At 49.3% G+C, this 21,158-nt stretch overlaps 1 protein-coding gene across 1 annotated transcript; it reads left to right on the forward strand.

The window, feature by feature from the left end:
- Positions 1-759: 759 nt before the first annotated feature.
- Positions 760-20,934, forward strand: CSF1R (colony stimulating factor 1 receptor). Its single transcript, XM_014886915.2, has 21 exons — positions 760-958; positions 5,486-5,731; positions 6,515-6,799; positions 7,548-7,684; positions 8,357-8,516; positions 9,390-9,579; positions 10,545-10,660; positions 11,326-11,446; positions 12,196-12,386; positions 12,986-13,098; positions 14,446-14,572; positions 15,041-15,145; positions 15,469-15,579; positions 15,731-15,893; positions 16,350-16,450; positions 16,591-16,709; positions 17,469-17,591; positions 17,708-17,819; positions 18,132-18,231; positions 18,815-18,920; positions 19,385-20,934. The coding sequence occupies exons 1-21, from the start codon at positions 910-912 to the stop codon at positions 19,514-19,516; spliced, it is 2,907 nt and encodes a 968-aa protein (XP_014742401.2). The 5' UTR covers positions 760-909; the 3' UTR covers positions 19,517-20,934.
- Positions 20,935-21,158: the final 224 nt, after the last annotated feature.

A 21,158-nucleotide genomic window follows, 5' to 3' on the forward strand; every position in this document is an offset into this window, starting at 1 on the left:
ACCAGCAAGGCAGGATGCTGGGTGGGATGGGCTCCAGGGGAGGAAGGGTCTGTACTTGATCCCTGTGCCTGCCTGGTGGTGGCAGGGTCACTGGGACAGGAAAGAGCAGGGGTTCTCCTGTGCCCCCCCCAGCCCAGCAGGAGCCAGAAGGGGTCTGCATGCTTGACTCCAACACATCCCCCTGCCAGGGAGGGTGGAGAAGCTGGCATGGGGCTTGGGGGTGATCCTGTGTGGCCACAGGACCCCTCTCTGCACCAGGGATCACACTTTCAGTTAACTCAAAGTAATTTGGCATCTTCATAGACTTTTTCCCTCCTGGGAGCTGCCCTGGGCTGAATTGCCTTTGTGGGCCTGTTGTGAGGGAGCCTGCCATGTCCTGTGAGGGTCCTCAGGTCCCAAAGGCAGCAAGAGCCCCTGAGCCTCAGGTGAAACTTGTCCTGCTGAAATAAAATACAATCCACTGCATGCAAGTGTGGGGACACAACACTTTGTGTCCTCACACAAGGTGAAAGTGTTTAAATGTCCCTGGGGACTGGAGTGGCAGAAGCCAGAGAACATCAGGATTATCCCAAACCCCAGCATGGTGCAGTGGCCCCTGCCAGCCCTGGGGAATGGTCTGGGGGTGAACTCCTCTCTGAGACCTGAGGAGGACCCCCAACAACATGCACATGGCCCCACCTCTGCCATGGGGTTTGTCACTGGTGACGTGACAAAGCACAGCCTGGCTTTTTACCCCCGTTTCAAAAACAAACAAAATAGGGAATTTGTTAACTTGTGGTCAGCTCAGAAAGGAGAAGCTCCCAGCAAGGGAGCTCTGGGAACAGTGCCCAAGAGACGAGGCACCCACTGCTTGGGAGGATCTTTCAGCAGCATTGGCTCCACGCTGGGGACACCACGGTCCCTGGGGACATGGGTCCTGCTCTCCTCCTGCTGCTCACCACAGCTGGCTTCTGGCATGGTAAGTACACTGGCTCCCAGAGCCCCACATCACTCTAGGGGAGTTTGGGGATGTGGTGAGGGTTCCCTGGGTGTCTGGTGTGAATGCTCCATTCCTCCTCAGGTGAGAAGGAGTGATGGATGTGTTGGAGCTGGACTAACAGGCACGCAGCTCCTGGAGGTGGAGGGTGAAGCTGGGCTCCCAGTCATGTGTCCCAAAATGCTGCTGTGGGCTGGGATGGTCTCTGTTTCTGGAGGCTGCTGCCTGAAGTGGACAGTGCTGGGAGCAGGTTCAAGGATCCTTGGCATGGGTAGGCAGAACGTCTGTGTTCTGTGGCACTGCAGGAAAGAGACACCAGCGCTGGAATTCAGTGCAGACTTGGCTGTAGCAGCTTTCTGAAGGTCATCCAGAGCTGGCTGCAATCAGAGAGGGAGGGCAATGGTGGAAAAAGGGTGTGTTGCTGGTCTGTATTGGCTCTGGAGCCTGGCTTGCTCTGGGCTGCCTGCAGCCCTGCCAAGGTAAGGCCAAGGAGGATGGAGAGGTGCACGTAGCATAGGCAGAGCCTTGGCTGTGGGGAGATAGGAAAGGGAAACTTCCCACTCTTTGGGTGTGGACAGGGTTTAAGATGAAGGAATGGTTCAGCAGCAATTGTGTCCTGAGAAAAGCTCTTTCCAATATAACACTTTTGCTCAAATGGGGAAAGAGTTGGAGATGTTTGGTCTGTAGGTGAGGGACTCAGGAAAATCAGCTGCATTGGCACCTCCCAAAGCACTTCATGCCCAGCTGGAGTATTTAAGGATTGTTGGTTTCTGGTGGTGCCGGCACACACAATAGGGCTGTAGAGTCAGGATGTGATGGAAACAGAATTCAGCCAGCCAAGAAGGGAAAGGTGAACACACGTGTTTTTTGAGGCTGCAGAGATAGCCAAGAGGTGATAACCCACCAACCTCAGAAAAGAGTCACTCAGCCTGAGGTTTACAACCAAAAAGGTGGAAAGCAGCATTACTAATCTTGCATTTTGAAGTGCTGGGAACCTCTCAGGTCCTGTGTGGCACTCACCTTAATATTCCTTTTAAGCATGCTTGGGGACACAGTGAGACTGTGGTGTGAAATCCTCCTTGTAAGAGGATAGCCTGTGGGGAAAGCATTTAGCATGTGACAGGTATGCAGCAAATCCTTCTTGGGCCACTGCAACACTTGTGTTTTCAGCCCAGGAAATCTCACTTGTTGTTTCACATCGAGTGACATTTGCAACATGTTGAGCATAATTTTCTTGGTCTGCTGTGCTGGGAACTGGGCTTTGAAGGCTGCAGGGTTTTTAATTTCTGGTGGTTTTTTACAATAATAGGGACTAGGCTGGTCTAATACAGATCTGTGAGAGATCATAACAATAGCTGTCAGATCTCTCCAAAGGTTCCTTGAGCCACTGGCCAGTGCAGATCACCAGCTGTGACATCTTCATGAGGCACTGTCTGCCATGTCAGGCTGTAGGACAAACATCTGTGTGAGTACCAGCACTGCTGGCCATTTGCAGCACAAAGCTGCACCATGCCAAGGTTCTACAAAGTATTAGCCTCCAGCTGGAGTTAGAGCCTGGCTTCCTTCTCCTACCTCTTGGATTGCAAGTGCATCTTCTGTGAGTACCAGGGCTGATGTAATGTGATTGTTGTGATACAGGCTCTTGCAGGGGAAGGGTAAGGGGCTCAGATCAGGCAGAGGAAATGTTTTAACCCTAATCCTTTTGCATCTGTGTTCTTGGCCATCTTGAGATATATTCCTGGAGGTTTTGTTTTCTTATTGTGGGTAATCTAAACCTCCGAGGTAGAAGCCCCAAGCAGAGCTGTGATGAGCACACTTTTCTCCATCCCCAATCCCCCAGGTGTAGGTGACTCTGGGGAAGGGGTCCTCAGAAATCAAACCTTTACTTGCTGTCACTGAGGATGGGACAAAGGGAGCTCAGGTCTGGTATGGGTCTCTCTCAGGGCCACACCTTAGCCTAGTCACTCCCCAGGACTAACTCAAGATCCCAGGCACTTCTGTCATACCAGCCTTCACTTCTTCCTCACCAAATGCTCAGCAGAGGAAAGCAGTGTTTTGACTGGCACAGGAGAGGCAGGGACAGAGTCTGCAGCTGGAAGGAGAGGCCATGGTTACACAACCCAAGTGTGGTAAAACCTCTGGCCAGCAGTTACTGGCAGTGCTGCGGAAGCTGCTGGAGCAGAAGAGAGACATCCCTGGGCTTCGTGCAAGATTGCACAGTGGTCAGCAGGGACAGAGGCTCCCCCAGCAGTCCTGCTTCCCCATTCTGGAAAAGGACCCACTGCTCTGACTCATTCCCCCAGCACACATGAAGGAGTGGGTGGCCTTCACCTTGCCTTGTCCTGCATTTAGTGTCTCTGTTTTGTCTGTCCTCACTCCACCAGTGTGGTGCTTATATCGTTGGTGTGAGTCTCTAGTGACGGCCTGAAGGCTTTTTCCTCCCTGTTCTGGAGAGCACCTGCCCAGACCCTTTTCTGGCCACAGCATCTCAGTGTACCTGTAAGCTGGTGACAACAAAGATGCTCAGTGAGATGACTCCTGTTCATTTTGTTTTCTTTCCTTGTCCTCCTGCTGTGGTCAAACCAAGGACAAGTGACAACATGGTCTTTCTCTGAACTAGTTAGAATACAACTCTGAGTCAAAAAAATTTGGTTCCCCATGAAATGGTGCCAAAGCCCTGGATGTGGATGGATAGCCAAAGCAGAGAGTAGGTGAGGGAAAAGGATCCAGTAACAAAGAGTTAAAGCAACAGAAACATCAAGCCCCACTAGAAAGCACAGCTTAGCAAGAAGGGAAGAATGTTTTGCCTCGGATATGTGGAAAATATAGTTTTGTAAATTATTCTGGGATATGTTTTTCTCCCTTCTGGACTTTTCCTCTTTCCACAGAAAGATAAAAGCATATTAAAAAAGAAATGGAGTAGGAGATAAGATGTCAAATATCCCATGCTTCAAAGATCCTTGTCCTCTGCTTCTCCCCACAGGCGCAGTGAGTTTAATCTAGGTCTTGTCTGAGCTTTCCCATGGCAACTGTGTCATGGACACACAGCAGCAACACTCTCCAGGGTTTGAGTCTCATATTCTCAACCCTTTGTTGCATGGAGGGAATCATCAGCCCAAGATGGCTTAAATGCTGCTCTTTGGGCTCTGATGTGTGGGCCATGGATGGCACAGCCCTGAGCACAGCTGGTAGCCCAGGACACACAGTTGTACCTTGGGCATCACCTTCCTCCCCAAAAGAGCTGTGATCAGGGGTGGACGTGCTTCTGCTGTTACAGGGACAGTGTCCATGGCAGGAGGATCACTGCCTACAGAGCAATGAATTGATAAGTTGCACAGCTCCCTTTATGCTTAGCATTATTTGAATGAGGGTGTGTGTCCCTTTAAGATGTGAGGTTGGGTTAGCGACTGGGAAGGAAAGCAGAAGTGGGAGAATAGCCCTGGATAGGGGCTGGAAGGGGGTGCAGAGCCCCCCAAGCACAGATAGCCATTTGCAATGTGTTTCCTGTCCTCCTTGAGGGCCTGGCGTGGGGTGACTGTTCCACTTCTTCCCCATCCCCGTGGCATTGATTCATTTTGCACTTCCCCCCACCCTAAATATAGGTGGTGACTCAAAGTACTCGCTGACAGGGCAAAACGGGGAAAAAAATATTTCCCTCTGACACTGAGGCTGGAGAAGGACCCTGGTTCCCCTTTATTCAGCCAGCAGAACAGGCATCTTCAAAGTAGAGAAGCACCAGAACTCCAGCTGGTTGTGATGCCAATGTCTGCAGGACTGGTGTGTTGCATGAAAAACTGCAGCTATGGGCCTTTGTCAGCTGCTTAGCTTTTCCACGCCTCAGTTTCCTCTCCCAAATAACAATAATAATGCTGTCTCATTTCATAATGCCTTGCTGGTGTCTGAGAGGAGATTGCAGTGTGACTCCACGACACACATGAGGAGGTGTCCTTCAAAATCCAGTACTTGGTAACAAAAAGCCAAAATCTTCCCAAATGATATGCACTGACTTCCTGCTCTGCAGGAGCCTTCCAGGTCTGTTCTAACTCACCACCAATGCAACAGAGAGCCCCATGCACCAAACTTGGCTTAAACTCCACCAAATGATGCTATGGGCTAAGCCAGTTCATAGAGCAGCTCCAGCTCTGCCACAAAAGGAAAACTATTGTAAGAAGAGGTGAAAATCAACAGGAACAATTACCAGGCTGGCATTTGCCCCAAACAGCTCCAGATGATTGTTTTTCCTGTCCCAGTGTTCTAAACGTTCAAGTGGAAGGGAAGAGGGGAGTGTGGAGGGTGGTGTTTCTTCCCTGAAAGTCATTCCTTGGAGTATCAGGCCATATGGGTCTGGTAGGACAGAGAATGGGTGGAGGGATGTGAGCCAAGAAGCTGGTCTGAATCCCAAGCTTAGCCTTTTCCTGATGCTGAGCTACTCCATTCTCAGCAGCATGAACTCCAACAGAGAATCTTTTGGGATCGTTTTTGCATCCTAACTCTCTCTTTCCCTTGCAGGCTCAGCATCTCCAGTGATCAGCCCTGCCCTCCCTACTCTGATTGTCAACACGGGTGACCCAGTCCGCTTGCACTGCTCAGGAGAGTCTGAAGTTGCATGGAATAGCAAAAAGAATACACTCAGTAACCATAGCACCAGCACACTCAGTATTCCCAGGGCCACTTACAGGAATACAGGCACCTACAGCTGTGGTTATGTCAACAGCAGTGACAAGGGCACTGCAGCCATCCACCTGTTTGTGCGAGGTAACCTGCTTCTCTCTTCCCACCTCCAGAGGCAGAGCAGCCTCCTTCCAGGGAGCCACTGCACACGTCCTTTCTGCTGAGCTGTGCTTGTGTGTGTGCTTGAGGAGCAGTGCAGGCTCCTGGTAGAGCCACAACCATGAGAGCCCACATAAAATTGGGCCCATGGTTAAAGCACTGGGATAAAGCACAGAGCTACGTCTCATGTACATGTGGATCTCTCCTGGATCTCTCTCTCCTTCTGATGTGGCTTCCCTTCTTGAAAAAACAGGGATGTAAGTCTGTTCAGTGTGGTAATGAGCAGTGAGATTTGCAAATCAGAGAAACGTATTGCCAATACCTCAGATAAGGGAGAAAGTCACAGGAATTAAATCCTCACGACATGACCTGAACCCCAAATATCCTTTTATCCCAGAAGAAGCTATGCTGTGGTAGCTCTACCACTTGACTTCACCCCTTCACTTGTACCAGAGGTGCTGCCCTGAGCAGAGAAGCTGGAGGTCTCATAAGTAAAACTAGCACCATGGTGAAAAGTTTAATTAGAGGTATGCATATTTTCAGCCTCTCTTATCCATGGACATGTGTGAGCTGGTTGCTGTGATCCCCTCAAATGCTTTAGCTGGAGCTGGGTTTGTCGTGTGAGTGTTTGGAGGCTGAGTCAGGCAGGGCTGCCCCAGCCTCGAACTCCCACTGGGTAGCACTGCTGGACACTCGCCTTTGCTGGAATGTGTTTCTCAGCTCCAGAGCGTTTCTGACCGCTCTCACAAGCCTGTCCTGTCCCTGCAGATCCTGATAACGTGTGGTACACCCCCCAATTCCGGGTCTGGGGAATTAAAGGTGGGAATGTTGATTTCCCCTGTCTCATCACGGCCCCCGAGTACGGATCCAGAGTGACTCTGATAACGGATGATGCCTCTCCTCTCCCACCTGGGACCAGCTACTCCTTCAGTGCTGAGAAAGGAGTAAGGCTGTACAACGTGCAAAGCAAGCATAAAGGTTTTTACCGATGCCAAGCACTGATAAATGGAAAAATAAAGAATTCATCAAGAATAAGGCTGGTTATGGAAGAAGGTAAAGAACTGGGGTTGTTGCTGTCCTAAGGGTCACAAATAGCTAAGTTGACCACAGTAGATAGTTAAGGAAAAGTTCCTTGCCAGTGGCAGGAAAGACCTTCTAAACCTGCAATTTCCAAAGGTTATTTAATGGAGGCCAAATTCCATCAGCCTCTGGCAAATTGGTTCCTTCAGATGGGTTTGCATGGGTTCAGCAGTCTTCAAATCTTTGCAAGCACTGTCACAGAGCAGAGAAAAATGTCCACCAATCCCTTCAATGTTCTGCATGTCCTCAGGCCCCGATGCTCAATCTGGAACCATGGCAAAAGCTTCTCCTTCCCTTTCAACCCACAGTCCTGTCTGCTGTGTTCTCCCCACCTGTACTGCTTCACACAGACCCATGCTCAAAAAGGGAGTGGTGGTCACTAGGGAAGGGGAAGGCAGGGGGTAAAGAGGCTAAAGAGGATGGAAAGGGGGAGGTAGGATCATAGAGTAGAGTCATAGAATAGTTTGGATGCGAAGAGACTTTGAAAATCATCTCGTTCCAAGCTCTCTGCCACAGACAGGGATGCTCCCTGCTAGATCAGATTGTTCAGGCCCCTCCTAACCTGGCCTTGAACACTCCAGGATGGGGCATCCACAACTTCTCTGGGCAACTTGTGCCAGTGCCTCACCACCCGAGGTAGCCAGGTCCTGAGGAGTCTCCAAAGCACACGGGATCACTGGACAAGCTGACACTGGATCTTTCCCTGCTTGCCTTTGTGCAGCCCTGGAGAAACCTGTGTCAGTGGTGATGGACCCTGCCGACCACGTGCGAATCGTGGGGGAGCCTTTCCAAGTCACCTGCACAGTGATTGCTCCTTCCCACAAGTATGACATCAGATGGGTGACAGCAGCAAAGACAGTAAGTTGGTGTGTGGGGCTTTCCTGGAAACTGGGGAACACAGGCTGGCAAGAACACAGACCCACAGCAAAGCCTTGTCTTGCCCCAATCAAAGCAGCTATTCAAGCTCTAGAAATCTGAATATCCTTTCTTTGGGATGACACAGGATTAAGAAACACCTGCCTATTGTCAGAATCATGCTGCAAGAGAGGAGAGTGTGTTGTTTCAGCTGAGTTTATTGGACAGGAGCCACAGTACCTATTAAAGCAACATTTCTCCATCCAGCCCTGCCAGGCTTATAAAGCAGCAAACATTTTCAGGACAGAGTTCTCCAGAGAAAAGATACATCTGAAGAAAGGGAATATATCTCAAAATCTCTGTGATGCTGACTTCTAATTGCTAGATGGTTAGATGAGGTGTGCTAGAAGTCCTTATTATAACTGATGCTTTTTTTAAGGAGATGAAATTACACACAAGGTATGTTCGGATCACACAGTGTAAGGCCAAGTTGCAGTCAGAAGGCTGACATTAGTAACAGCCTAACTGCTGTGGAGTATCTGCCCTGGATGCTTGGGTTTAATGTGTCTCTGGGTCTCCACACAGGTTGCTCCCAGTGATGAGCTCTAGCCCAGAGCAGGTGAGGTGTATTTGCTCTGCCTTTCCAATGTGTGCTGTTCCCTCTCTGCCTGACAGGTCATGAGAACTAAACGGACTGACTTTGAAAATGGAAACTACTTCATCAATGAAACCCTGTCGGTTGCAGCTGTGACCATGGAGGACAGTGGGAAGTACATCTGTGTAGCTAACAATTCAGTAGGATTCAGAAACGCCTCAACAACGCTTCAGGTAGTAGGTGAGTACTCTCCCAAAAGGCTAGTAGGGCTGAATCATGTGTAGCCTTGAGTATTTGCTGCTTCTGCCTCCATCCTCTTCCTAGATTTGTTGTTGAACACATAATTCTCACTTGTGCCTGAGGACTTACATGAGAACTACAGAGCTGCTAGGAAAGGAACTGGTGTTCCCTTTGTATCTTGAGGGGCCAGAGGACATGTTTTGGGCTCTGGATGAAAAACTGCAGTCTCTTCTCAGTCTCTGTGCATTTATAAACAGCCTTGAAACAGTAAAATGGGATTGGGGCAAGGCTGTGCTGGAAGACCAGGAAAAGCTGGTTAGAAGGAAGGGTGAGCTACACGAGCAGAGTATGGATCTTTGTCTCTTCCAGTCACAGATCCACACAAGAGGATTCAGGTCTATTACACACTTGTTTGTATCTCAAGATGGAAAATTCATCCTCACAGCTAACAGGCTGGAGTTTGCTGATGATCCAAAGCTGCTGCATACCACAGCTCAGAAAGAACACTCAGTCTGAGTTATTTCCTAGTGAGAAGCCAGGATTTTAGCTAAAGGGCCTGTCTTTGTTAAACAATTAGGAGATATTGTTTTAGCCTCATAACTTCTTAGGATGCAGCATGTAAAACTTATTTCCTCATGAGACTTCACTAAGATTTTCTAGCTCTCCTCAGGCAGTGTAATCCAAGGTGCCATGACAAAGAAGTAATTTAAGAGTACTCCTTTGGCAACATACCTGTGTAATATTTCATTCCCTCTTGCAATCTCCCAGCTGAGGCTGCTTTTTCCAATAATGATCCATTTATGGAGCTGGTATAAGGTTATTCCAGGGCTCTGGACATGCCTGCTGACAGTCATCCTCTCCTCCACCCTGCAGAGAAAGGTTACGTGCACCTGATCCCAGGGCAAGCCACCAGCCAGGAGGTTGCTCTGGGAGAGAATGTGAAGCTGCAGGTCCACATTAAGGCTTACCCAAAACTTGTCAAGTGGTTCTGGGAACACACGAATCCCTTGAAGAGCTCTAAACCCACCATATTCAAGGGCGAAACGATCTCTGGAAACAACTGGTACGTGCACTTTGTCTTCTGCACTGGCGATGGCATGTGTCCAAGAGAGCTTTCCTTGAGACAGGCAGGCCTCATTCTACAGAAAACTCTGGTTTTAAAGAGGGGAAACTGTTCTGCTTTTTTCTGTTTTCTCTTCCAAGTATTATTAGCAAACCACAGTGTGATCAGATCGAGGAGGACACCACCCTCCCCTAAACTGGCAGCCTTCTCTTTAGAAAGCCTCATGGAAGGCAGTATCACATTTGTCATCTGCTTGTTCAATTCTGTATACTCCTTGGCAGAAGAAGCTGAAGGAGTAGATGGATAGTACAAAAAGATGAATTCTCTCACTGGTCCTTGGAGCCATCCCCTGCTCTGAGGTTGAAAGAGTGTGCACTGAGGGGCACAGAGAGCCCCATGACAAGAGAAGCCACAAACGTTGTTATGTGAATATGATCTAACAGAGGGCACAGGTCTGCTCTTTCAAAGCCTACAGCCAACTGAGTCCAAGGGGAGACTGAAAGAAAATCATTCCATTTGTTGTGGTTTTAGGAAATTCCCCTTTCATTTTTTAAGAAACAAAAAACAATCCACAAGAGGGACTGTGCCACTTGGCAAAAATTATGGCTTTAGGGTGAACTCTTTCTTGCACTGGGGACAGAAGGAAGTGGGCAGTAGGGAGCACGACTTCATGAAGAAACTCATTCTACCAAAGGCAGGAGGACCAGCATCCCCTGACCCTTGAAAGGCAATGATTTAGATGTTAAATTATTTCTGAGCATTCATGTACCCTTTCAGAAGTGCTGAAGTGCACTTGGTGGCAAAAGGTGTTTCCTCTAAGGAAGACCAGTCCCTCCCTACTTCCCTTGAAGAAGCAACTAGCAGGCTCCCTGATGGGCTGGGATTAGTGCTGGAAGGGTTCACTGCTCCAGCATCTCACTGAGCAAGGCCTGTGTACTCTTCACAGTGTTTCTCTCTGTGAGCAGGTACAACAACACACTCTGCCTGAACCGCCTGAAGGAAGGAGAGGGAGGGTTCTACACATTTTATGCCTTCAACAATGAGACCAATGAATCAGTTACCTTCAATATCTCTCTGAAATGTAAGTGCTTGTCCATTCTTTTGATGCTTTGGGTTTTAGCTTTTATATTTTTCAGACTCTCTGCTGCTTGGTGTCTAACTCTGAAACTTCATGTTAGGTGTTAGTAAGTTCTCTTCACAGGGTAGTGACAAAACAATTCCTTTCAAGCTAGAGAATCAAGGACAACTGGTACCCAAAAAGCAGAAACAATGGTGAGGGAAAGGGGGCAAGCCAGGGGGCTGAGACTTCATAGCCTGGAGCTGTGGTTGGACAATTGACCCCAAGATGTAGATGAACCAAAACTTATAAAAGTGTAAAACTCATGACCAGGATCCATCTTGGATTTAATTTGGGTGTAGCCCCAGCCAGGCTTTTGCACTGCCCAAGGTGGATCCTTTCAATAAATACCTATTTTATCCCTTTTGCTCTGTCTAGTCTCTGTTCCAGGTCAGCCTTTCCAGGCAACATTTTCACCTGCTTGCCCCTGAGACTGCTTCCCAGTTGGAAAAAAAAAGTCGGTTGGGGTACCAGGCTGCTTCCAGCTCAGCACCCACAGACCCATCCCTTCCTGTGTGTAGCACAGGGGTTCCTTCTGGTTTATTTTTGCACGCATGGAAAGGAAAACAGAGCATGAGGGATGTGCCCTTCCTCTGGTCACAGCATTCACTGTTTATGTTCCCCAACAGCTTCTCCAAGGGTCTGCAAAATCAAGGTGCCAGCCAATAACTCCAGCATCCTTCAGTGCACGGCCATCGGGTACCCAGCCCCACGCATTGAGTGGTACCAGTGCCCCGTCCACTCTGACAGGTGAGAGCTGCCCAGGGCACTGAGCACCTCCAGGCTGTGCCCCTGCCCTTGCCATGCTGGCATTTAGAAACAAAAAAATCCACAGGAGGGACTGTGCCCCTGCCCTTGCCATTCTGGCATTCCCTGAGCAGCACCACATGGGCTCCCGGGCAGTCAATACAGCAGAGCCTGTAACAGCAACAGGGATGTTGCTCTGCTGGAAAAAGAGGTTCTTGGGGTCTACCTGAGAAGAGGGGGCACTTTCTATTCCTAAAGTCCTGAGCTTGAAGAGATTGTCCACCTGTGATTCATGTTCTTCCCGTGCTTTTCCAAGGAACATGTGGATCCCTTAGAGAAGTGCCATCGTGTATGTTGCTGTAGAGGTACATCCTGACTGGCCCAATCATCTTTTTAGGACCTCCACAGGTCTGAGGCTCTGCAAAGCATGGGTTTACTGAGCTACAGAGTCATGGGGAGCAACTGGAGATGCCTGGACAGAGCTGTTGTGTCTCAGGACCAGCCCCACTGGAGAGGCTGATGACAGAACACATAAAATGTTAATTATGTATGCTGAGCCACATAAAGGCAATCATGGCTCTGTCTATACAGGGCTGAAGTGTTCAGGGAGAGGTCCTTAACTGGGTATAGAGTATCACAGAGCTGCTACCAAATTCCCTGTGTCTCCTCTCAAGTCTGACACCAGCCCCACTTAGCTGTGAGCTGCTGTGCTGCAGAGGAGCACTCACTGTGTCCTTTTGCCATCCCTGCAGGTACAGTGAGGACTACAGATTGATACAGAATGACTCCAGACCCCAGGTGGTGAATATGTTGCCCTTCCAAGAGGTGGAGGTGGAGAGCATCATCCTCTTCAAGGAGCTGGGTGACAATTTCACCTTCTGCTGCGTGGCCGTTAACGGGGAAGGAAACACCTCTGACATGTTTCACTCACTCACCATCACCAGTAAGATACAAACCATCAGCTTGGAAGAGTGGGGCAGAATCTGGGGGCTTTGAGATGACATTATCTATGTACATCCCCACTGTCTTGCAAGAGAGCTGGAGCAGATTCCACAAGCCCTTTATCCTCACAGGTGTGAGGCTTTGGCGTTTGCCAGTCCTAAGAGCTGTGTGGGAATTTCTGGCTGAGTTATAGCCTGGACACAGAGGCTGAGCCACATCATGAGCACCTTATAACTGCAGTACTCAGCTCCAGAGCATGGTGCATCCAGCAATTTCTGAGCCCACAAAAATACAGGGGCTGAGAAACCCTGTATTTTGTTGGGGCTGTTCTTGCTGCACAGATCTTGGTCCCCAGTCAGTCTGGCCTGCACCTGATGCTGTTTGTGTGGAAATAGGGGGGCATGAGGAGAACCATTGCTGCCTAGAGTTTGGCATCAAGACCTTCCCTCAGCTCCCAGCAGCTCCCAAAAGGATGTACTGAGGGCTGTGCTGGAGTGTGTGGCATACAGAGGAATCCAAAGTGAATAGCTGGGCAAAATGCTCCCAGAGTTGGGATTGAAATACGATTGTTTACTCATCCTCCTTTTTTTCCTCTTCCAGGTAGTGTCATGGCCCTTCCAAACAAGCTCTTCAACCCTGTTCTCTCCACCTGCATAGGCGCATTGGTGCTGCTGCTCCTCCTACTCCTCTTCCTGCTCTACAAATACAACCAGGTCAGATTCCCTGCTGCAGGGACCATTCAGCTTGGAGGTACCAGGCAAACTGATTCCTGCACCTCCCTGCCTCCCAGCTTCCCCCTGGAGTATCCTGCTGCAGAGCAAAGCTCATGAACCCAACCCAGTGTATCAATAACTCCCCTGCCCTGGTCCTTCAATCTTGTACCCCACAGGTCAGTGTGGTTATTATTTGGTGTCAGACAAAGGCGCTCATTCTGTGCTGTCAGCTGCAGCTGGTTTTGCTCATGGACTGAATTAAGGGAGAAAAAAAAATGTGGCAGTTTGCATCTACTTTTTATTCTGCTCACTGCTTTATAAAAAAACTGTTTTTATGGAGAAACAAGATGATGTTAGAAGAAGTTTGTTTCCAGGAAGACTTGGTCACTATTTTTATATAAGAACTTGCCCCATTTTCTCTGCAATTCATTCCAGCATTTGGATTGCTTCTCTGTTTTTTCCACAAACTGAACCAAACAGCCACCTCTGCTTCACCAGTGGGTGAAAATCTCCTGGTTTTCATCTCTCCCTCTTGGCACCCTTCCTTTGACAGCCTATCAAGGCTGAAGATTTTGCAGCAAAGTTCTGGTGCTGGGTGTCAGAAGATCCATCAGATCCCTCTCTCAGACATGCACCTACAGCTTAGCAGGCAGAGCTGCCTTTGGACAGTGATCCAGAGACAGAGAAAGATGGATCAATGTGTAAGAACAGATCTGAAACAAATAGCTTTTTGGAAAGGCTTGCAAGCCCAAGAGACGCAGGACATGTCTATAAATAACATAGTTACCTATCTCAGACAAGTACCAGCCTTCTCTGCTCAAGGACTCCAGCACTGCTTCTCTGCCTTGCCTGTTTACTTCTGCCATGACATTCTTGGAAAAGAGAAATGCTTACTTCTCTTTCTCCTTTTTTATTTTACCCCTGTAAGGGAAGTGGGGCTGGGCCGGCTCCACTGTTCTGCTGTGCTCAGCAACCAGGGGTCCAAGGAAGGAGACACGGTGGGGACATCACATCTCCCTCCAGCACCAGCCAGGCACTGTCAGCCACTGCTCTGGTGGGACATGCTGGATCTCCCAGCTCTGCCATCCCAAATGATGGCAACAGGCTGCTTCCAGGGGCAAGAGAGCCTCCCTCAGTCATAGGTGATGACTTGGGGGGACTTCATAATTGCAGAGTCCAGGCTGTCCAGAAAAAGCCTCTCTCACTCAGTCCAGATTCAAAAGATACTTGATGGGCTGAAATCTGTATCTTCCCTCTGCACCTGCAGAGTGAACTTGAGTGGATGCTGGGGCTGGAGAACCCTCCCAGCTTAGGAAACACAGAGTAACTGGAGTCTGTTCCTTCCAGAAACCCAAGTACCAGGTGCGGTGGAAGATCATTGAGGCCTGTGAAGGCAATAATTACATCTTTATCGATCCCACTCAGCTGCCATACAATGAAAAATGGGAGTTTCCAAGGAACAACCTCCAGTTTGGTAAGAAACCTTCCCTGCTGCTTACCTGGTGACATGAAGCTCATCACAGAGCTGAAATACTTCAAGAGTCAGAGTCAAAGCTCTGGGTGGTATCAAAAGCTGCATCCAGACATTCCAGCAGCATCCTTAACCAGGCCTTGCTGCCCTCTTCCACACAGGGTGGCAAGTGGTAGGGTGCAGCCTGCCTTCCTCTTCCCTTGTTCCAAGGAAGGCTGCAAGGGTCATGTTCCTCCTCTTGCATGTGGGGTCATTCCTAAGGCACAAGGTTGGTGAGGCAAAGTTTGGCCTCTTTCACACCATCTTTGCTCCCCACAGATGTTTGCCAGCTCCTGACTAAAGAATGTGTCATCTTGTGTGAGCCCAGCAGGAATTCCCATCCACCAGACATCCTCCTCAGGGCTGTGTGCAATACAGCTGCTCAATCCTTTTCTATAAAATGTATTACTTTTTTTTTTTCTCTCTCTGCAGGAAAAACTCTTGGAGCAGGAGCCTTTGGAAAAGTGGTAGAAGCCACAGCTTTTGGGCTGGGCAAAGAAGATTCGGTGCTTAAAGTGGCTGTGAAGATGCTGAAGTGTGAGCATAGAGCAACTTGCAAGGGCTGAAATCCTCCAAGCTCCTCTGGGCAGGATGTAGTGTGTGTTCACCACATGTTGGTGCTCACAGGCTGCAAGAGCTACTTTTTAAAGTTGTTTCTGTGCCAAGTGCCAGATGCTGGAATCACACTACTGCCTTTTTTGTGGACGGGGCAGGCCAGAGGCGCAGTTAGAGGAGACAGTTTTCACTCTGTGTCTCCTCCTTTTGTTCCATAACTCTGTCAACACCTTTTTCTGTCCTCTCCCTTATCTCCCCCTTGTCCCCCCCTCACTCCTTCACACAGTTCTTCTCTCACCTCGCAGCATCAGCAGACACGGATGAGCAGGAGGCTCTCATGTCTGAGCTGAAGATCATGAGTCACTTGGGACACCACGAGAACATTGTTAACCTGCTGGGGGCATGTACCTGTGGAGGTAGGATCCCCCAGCCCTGCTGCCCCCCGTGACAGGGCCCCTGCTCTGAGGCATAGCTGTGTGGGTTCTGCTGCCCTCCCAGGGAAAGCAATCCCCAGGACAGGTCACAGTAACATCATTCCTAAATGAACAATTTCTGCTGCTCTTCCAGGCCCCATCCTTGTCATAACTGAGTACTGTCGCTATGGAGATCTGCTGAATTTCCTGAGGAAGAAATCTGAATCCATAATTATCCAGGATTCTGCCCTGGACACCTCTTTAGACAGTGCTGCTGACTACAAAAACGTTGAGCTAGAGAAAAAATACATCCGCAGGTAGGAGCAGAGGTCGGGACATCAGGATGTAAAAGCCACTGGGATTGCATGTGTTTAGACCTGGTTATAGTTCTCAGTTTTTCAAAGACTTTGACAGCAGTCATTGAATATCCCACAATAAATCCAGGTTTCAGTTCTGCCTGTCCTTCCACAATTCAGAAACAAAATTTTTTGGCTTCCTGCACTATTGGGCACGTGGGTTTGGTAGGATGAAGCTGACTGCTTCCCATCAGCCAAGAGCTTAAAAAAGGGGAGCAGTACTTGGAGCCCCATAATACAGAGGGCCCCCAAGTCCCCTTTCTGAATCAGCTTCAAGTTTGCCTTTGCCCTTAAGCCCTGTCTAAGTCACCTTCAGCGGGCAGGCATGTGGTTTCTCCTCTTGGTGGGTATGGAGCAGGGCAGAAGGTACTGCTGGAGGGTTCTAACAGCCTGCCCCCTCTGTTGCTTCTTGCTCAGTGACAGTGGCTTTTCAAGCCAGGGTTTGGAAACATATGTTGAAATGAGGCCTGTGTCGTCATCATCGTCTTCAGCAGCATCAGATTCTGCGCAACTCAGGGGTGAGTCAAAGTCTCATTTCTGTGATTTCATGATTTCTTTCTTTTGGCCATCCTGTCTGGTTTAGCTCTGGGAGCCACACCATGCCACAGTTTGCATTACCAGCTTTGCAGCAAATCTAAATCTCTGCTTTGAATTTCAGGGAGAAGCTCGGAGGAAGAAGATGAGGCCAGGGAGGATCTCCGTCCCCTCAACCTCTCTGACCTGCTGCAGTTCTCCAGCCAGGTGGCCCAGGGCATGGCATTCCTCGCATCAAAGAACGTGAGTGCCAAGAGGACCACTGCCCCCAGCACACCGAGTGGGAAACACCAGCCCAGCCAAGCAGGAGCCACCCATCCTGGCTGCAGAAGGCTTGGGATGTCTTTGGATGGGGTAGCCAAGCTTAAGGAAACTGCTGCTGGAAATGGGCCTCTCTGCTCTGTCTGTTGGGTTTGGACAGGCTGGGCCCTGGTGTTTGGTGCTGCCTCCAGAGCCCTGGGCTCCCATAGCCATCCTGGGAGGGCAGTGTTACAGGGGGAACCTAGGGCTGTGCATCATGCTGCTCTCAACATTTTCTCCCCTGCTTTTACACGAGATCATGAACTTTGTTGTGAAGCTTTCTCGCTTTGGCAGCGTCCCTGCTACCTCAGGGACAAGGAACTGAAAGTGGCTGTTGAGCTGACTGCCAGAGCTGGCTCAGTGTCAGAGTCACCCTGGGACTGTTTCAAAGATGAGGACACAGTGTCAACAGCCTTTGGTTCTGAGCCTCCCGCTGTGGGGAAGATGACAGCCCCATGAGTGATTAAAGAACAGAGTCTTTAATGTCACGGTGTCTTAACATTGCAAATTAATATTTTTCTCAAAGAGCTATAAACATGTAGTTTGTACATGACATAGTGCTTCAGACAGGGGCTCTTCAACACGTACGTGTTTCCCTTACCCCTACAAGCATTGTTTTGGTGGCAGGCCTAGGCTGTAAGGAATTTTTTAGGACTGCTGGGGGCCAGTGACTGGGTCTCAGTTGTGCTGTCTTCTCCCCAGTGCATCCACCGTGACTTGGCAGCCAGGAATGTGCTCATATCAGATGGACGGGTAGCCAAGATCTGTGACTTCGGCCTGGCCCGGGACATCATGAATGACTCCAATTATGTTGTGAAAGGCAATGTAAGTAATAAAAATGGGCACAAGAGAAGGTACAAGGGTAGGAGGGGCTGGAGCATGAAGGACAGCCAGGGTCTAGCATAAACTGTCCCAGTCTGCAGGACTCTCTGCTCTTCCAGGCCCGCCTGCCCGTGAAATGGATGGCCCCAGAGAGCATCTTTGACTGCATTTACACAGTGCAGAGTGATGTGTGGTCTTACGGCATCCTGCTCTGGGAGATCTTCTCCCTTGGTAAGAAAGAAGCAGCTTGCAAACCTCTTTTGTTTCTCGTGGCTCACTACTACCCTAATGTAGCTGCAGAAAAAAATTCCAAGAAAGGAGGAAGGTTGACAGAAATCTCGGTTTATCAGGGCTGTAAAACACTGTGTTATGTTTCCAGAGGGACCATTCAAAACAAAGAATCCCACACCATTTTCTCTAACTCTGACCTCCCTGGGTAGCACTGGCTCAGTCAATGCTCCAGGCTGCCTCTTCCCACCCTTCAAAGCTGCAGTGTTGGACACTCTGGTCTGAGAGCCACCTCTGCTCCTTTTACTGTCACAGGGAAGAGCCCCTATCCTGGCATGGTGGTGAACAGCAAGTTCTACAGCATGGTGAAGCAGGGATACCAGATGGCCAGGCCTGACTTTGCTCCTTTGGAAATGTGAGTGGATGCACTGAACTTCACACAGCAGCAACGGGGGGGGCTGGAGCTGCCTCAAGGCAACAGTCAGGGACATGGCACCAGTCAGGGACATGGCACATTGTCCACAGGTCTGCCTTCTGCTCCCAGGTGCCTGCCTTGAGGTTAAGGGTGGATCCTACCAGGCTGCTCCTTGCTCCTGAAGGAAAACAAGGCCTGGGGCAGTCTATCTCCTGTTTAGAGACAGGAGGATGAGAACACTCGCATTACACTCTACATTCCTGAACTTGGTGGGGTTTTCTTCTTTTTTTAGTTAGCTTCTTTTGACTCTGATTATGAGGAGACAAGCCTGAGTAGGCTACAGAAGAGTAGTAAGTGCAAGCCTGAAGTCTTCGTGGCATAAAGCTTCTCACTGATTAGTTTCCTCCATCCACTCCAGCGCCCACCATTCCCTGGAGCACTGCACTCACTGTGGGTTTTTTGGAAGAACACCAGGGACTGCTCAGTACTGTGTCCCTGACACAGAGTGCTGCAGGGAAGAGCCTGGGGCTGCAGACCCTCCAGCAGCACCATGCAACCTCCCTGTTCCTGTCTGGCCCTGCAGGTACAGGATCATGCAGGCGTGCTGGAGCCTGGAGCCCACACGGAGACCCACCTTCGACCAGATTGGATGCTTCATCCAGAAAGAGCTGGAGGTGCATAAGGAGCAGGTGAGGACCTCTGGAGAAGGAGAAGGATGTCTTTCCCCCTACATGAACACAGCTTCTGGACACGTTTTCTGTGATATCCTTTACCATTAGCAGATGGGAGAAGTGTAGTGTTGGTAGAAGTGCAGAGAGGCATCCAGCTGAAGGGTTAAGTCACTCCCCACCACAGCCGAAGAGGGCTGGACAAGGAAGCACAGCTTCTTGGCAGAAACCTCTCTGTGACAGGCAGTCACAGCACACTGCCCCATTCCCCTGGACTTGTTGTGCATTCTCTCAGGACTAGCTGTCCACAAAAGCACAGACACATGCTTGCCCTGCCTGTTAGTCATACCCCGCAGGCACGGCAAAGGGTGGTAATGTGGAGTGAGCACATCCCCAGCTGGTCACTCACACGGGAGCAGGTGTCATACACAATCAAAGGGACCAAAACACACTCGGGGTGTTGGGTTTCTCCCTTCTCTTTCAAGGACTACACCAACCTCCCCTCTGGTGCTGAGGAAGACAGTGGCTGCGACACCTCCGGCTGCTGTGAGGAGTCCTGCGAGCAAGAGGAGAGTGGGCAGCCCCTTCTCAAGGGCAACAACTACCAGTTCTGTTAGGTGGGACCTTCACCCTGGGGTTGATCCTTGTCCTGGCTCCAGAGAGCTCACCCTAGGACACAGACACCTTCTGCTTTGGCCGCCTCTGTGCTTTCTGAAGTGTGAGTGTTACGGACTCTCTCACCAAAAGGAGAGCAAAGGAGTCACCGTGGGGTGCTTGGAGTCTCATCTCACACATAGCATAGAGCTGTTAGGATGGTAACAGGCTCCATCTCTACAAGGTACACAGAAGTCCCCACTACCTGCCTCCCCATGCCCCAGAGAAGGCTGTGGGAGTTCGGGTTTTTAAAAAAAATACTAGTCACAGCCAAGTAAGACTTTTTCAAGTGTCACTCACATTACTGAACCTTTGTGTTTTATAAGCACATCTTGAAATATGTCTTGGCACTGGAACTGCTCCACACACCCTCTTGACCGTCCTGCTCTCTTCCCTTTGTCAGTCTGACCCTGGACATTACTGTGTTTTTAGATATAGGTAAAGCTTCTATAGCATTAAATACGCATTAACCCCTTCACTTCCTCGTGCAATCCACCTCTCTGCAGCTGATAGTTCTTGCAGGGAGTGTTTGGGTGAAGTGAGCCACAGAGCCAACCCCAGGGTTATGTGAACTTGTACCTCACTAACAGGACAGAGGGACTGCTCTTTCTCAGGAAAAACACAGCAGAAAACAGTGCTCTTCCATGAGAGCACTGAACACAACTCAAATCCAGGAAAGAATGGCAGCTTAAAGAGGTCTAGAAATTATCAGTATTACACATATCATACAGAACTTCTGAGTTACTGAGCACGTAGCAATCACTGCCTTTGTCACTATTACAGACTTGTACTAAATTTCCTAAATGTACTTTAAATAGTGCAACTGAGGTGATTTTTTTCATAAGCTAGGGCCTAATGCCCTTCAACCTATTTCTCAGCTAGCTCTTGCTCAGGGTTACTACTGCCCCAGCCACCCAGTCCTGTGTACCTACCAGAAGTAGCAAAAGAACCTTCTTAGCTTCACCTGACTCGGTAGGTAAAGGATCTCTATTCCAGGTACAGGCAAACTGCAACTGACAGGGCTCAGGCAAACTACAACTGCACTGCAGGTGGCTTTTGTCACACTGAACAATTTCATTGTGGGCCATTTCTGATTCTTATTAAACCCGGTTTTATGCTAACACCAAGTGATTCATTCCTCCTTACTAAATGAAAAGCTAATGTAACTCTATCTGTCAGCATTATAAAAAATGAGATGTTTAACAAAATGAGTCTCTTCTAGGGCTCTAAGGACTCTTCTCAGAGGGGAACAGCTCAGAGTATGGGTGATGCACTGGCCTACCCACTCACCCTGTAACTCTGTTCCTCAGTACCTCAGTTCTCAAAACCACTCATTCTTGTGTAATGCAAAAAACTTATTAAAAGCAAGGTTTTAAAGCTCTGAAGTAGTCCCTGTGTATGGATATAATGGAATGTAATTTCAATTGTGATGATGGGCCATCTGACAAGTCACCATGGCAGCAGGCTCTGGGGCAAGTGCAATGCCAAAGGCAGGGAAAATGCAGAAGAGATTCAGCAGTGTTTGTGCCTTTCCCCCTGAAGCCATCCAGGTCTTGTACACAAAAAAAACCCAAAAAAACAAAAACACCAAAAAAACCAACCCAA

This window comes from Sturnus vulgaris, chromosome 15 (genome assembly GCF_052056855.1).
Source record: "Sturnus vulgaris isolate bStuVul1 chromosome 15, bStuVul1.hap1, whole genome shotgun sequence".
Lineage (NCBI taxonomy): Eukaryota > Metazoa > Chordata > Aves > Passeriformes > Sturnidae > Sturnus > Sturnus vulgaris.

What these genes read in the sequence shown, in the direction of transcription:
- CSF1R (XM_014886915.2), top strand. Translation starts at nt 910, where the DNA reads ATGGGTCCTGCTCTCCTCCTGCTGCTCACCACAGCTGGCTTCTGGCAT. An exon ending in AACAACGCTTCAGGTAGTAG is followed by an intron (nt 8,517 to 9,389) that starts GTGAGTACTCTC and finishes TCCACCCTGCAG; the next exon opens with AGAAAGGTTACGTGCACCTG. An exon ending in CTTCAATATCTCTCTGAAAT is followed by an intron (nt 10,661 to 11,325) that starts GTAAGTGCTTGT and finishes GTTCCCCAACAG; the next exon opens with CTTCTCCAAGGGTCTGCAAA.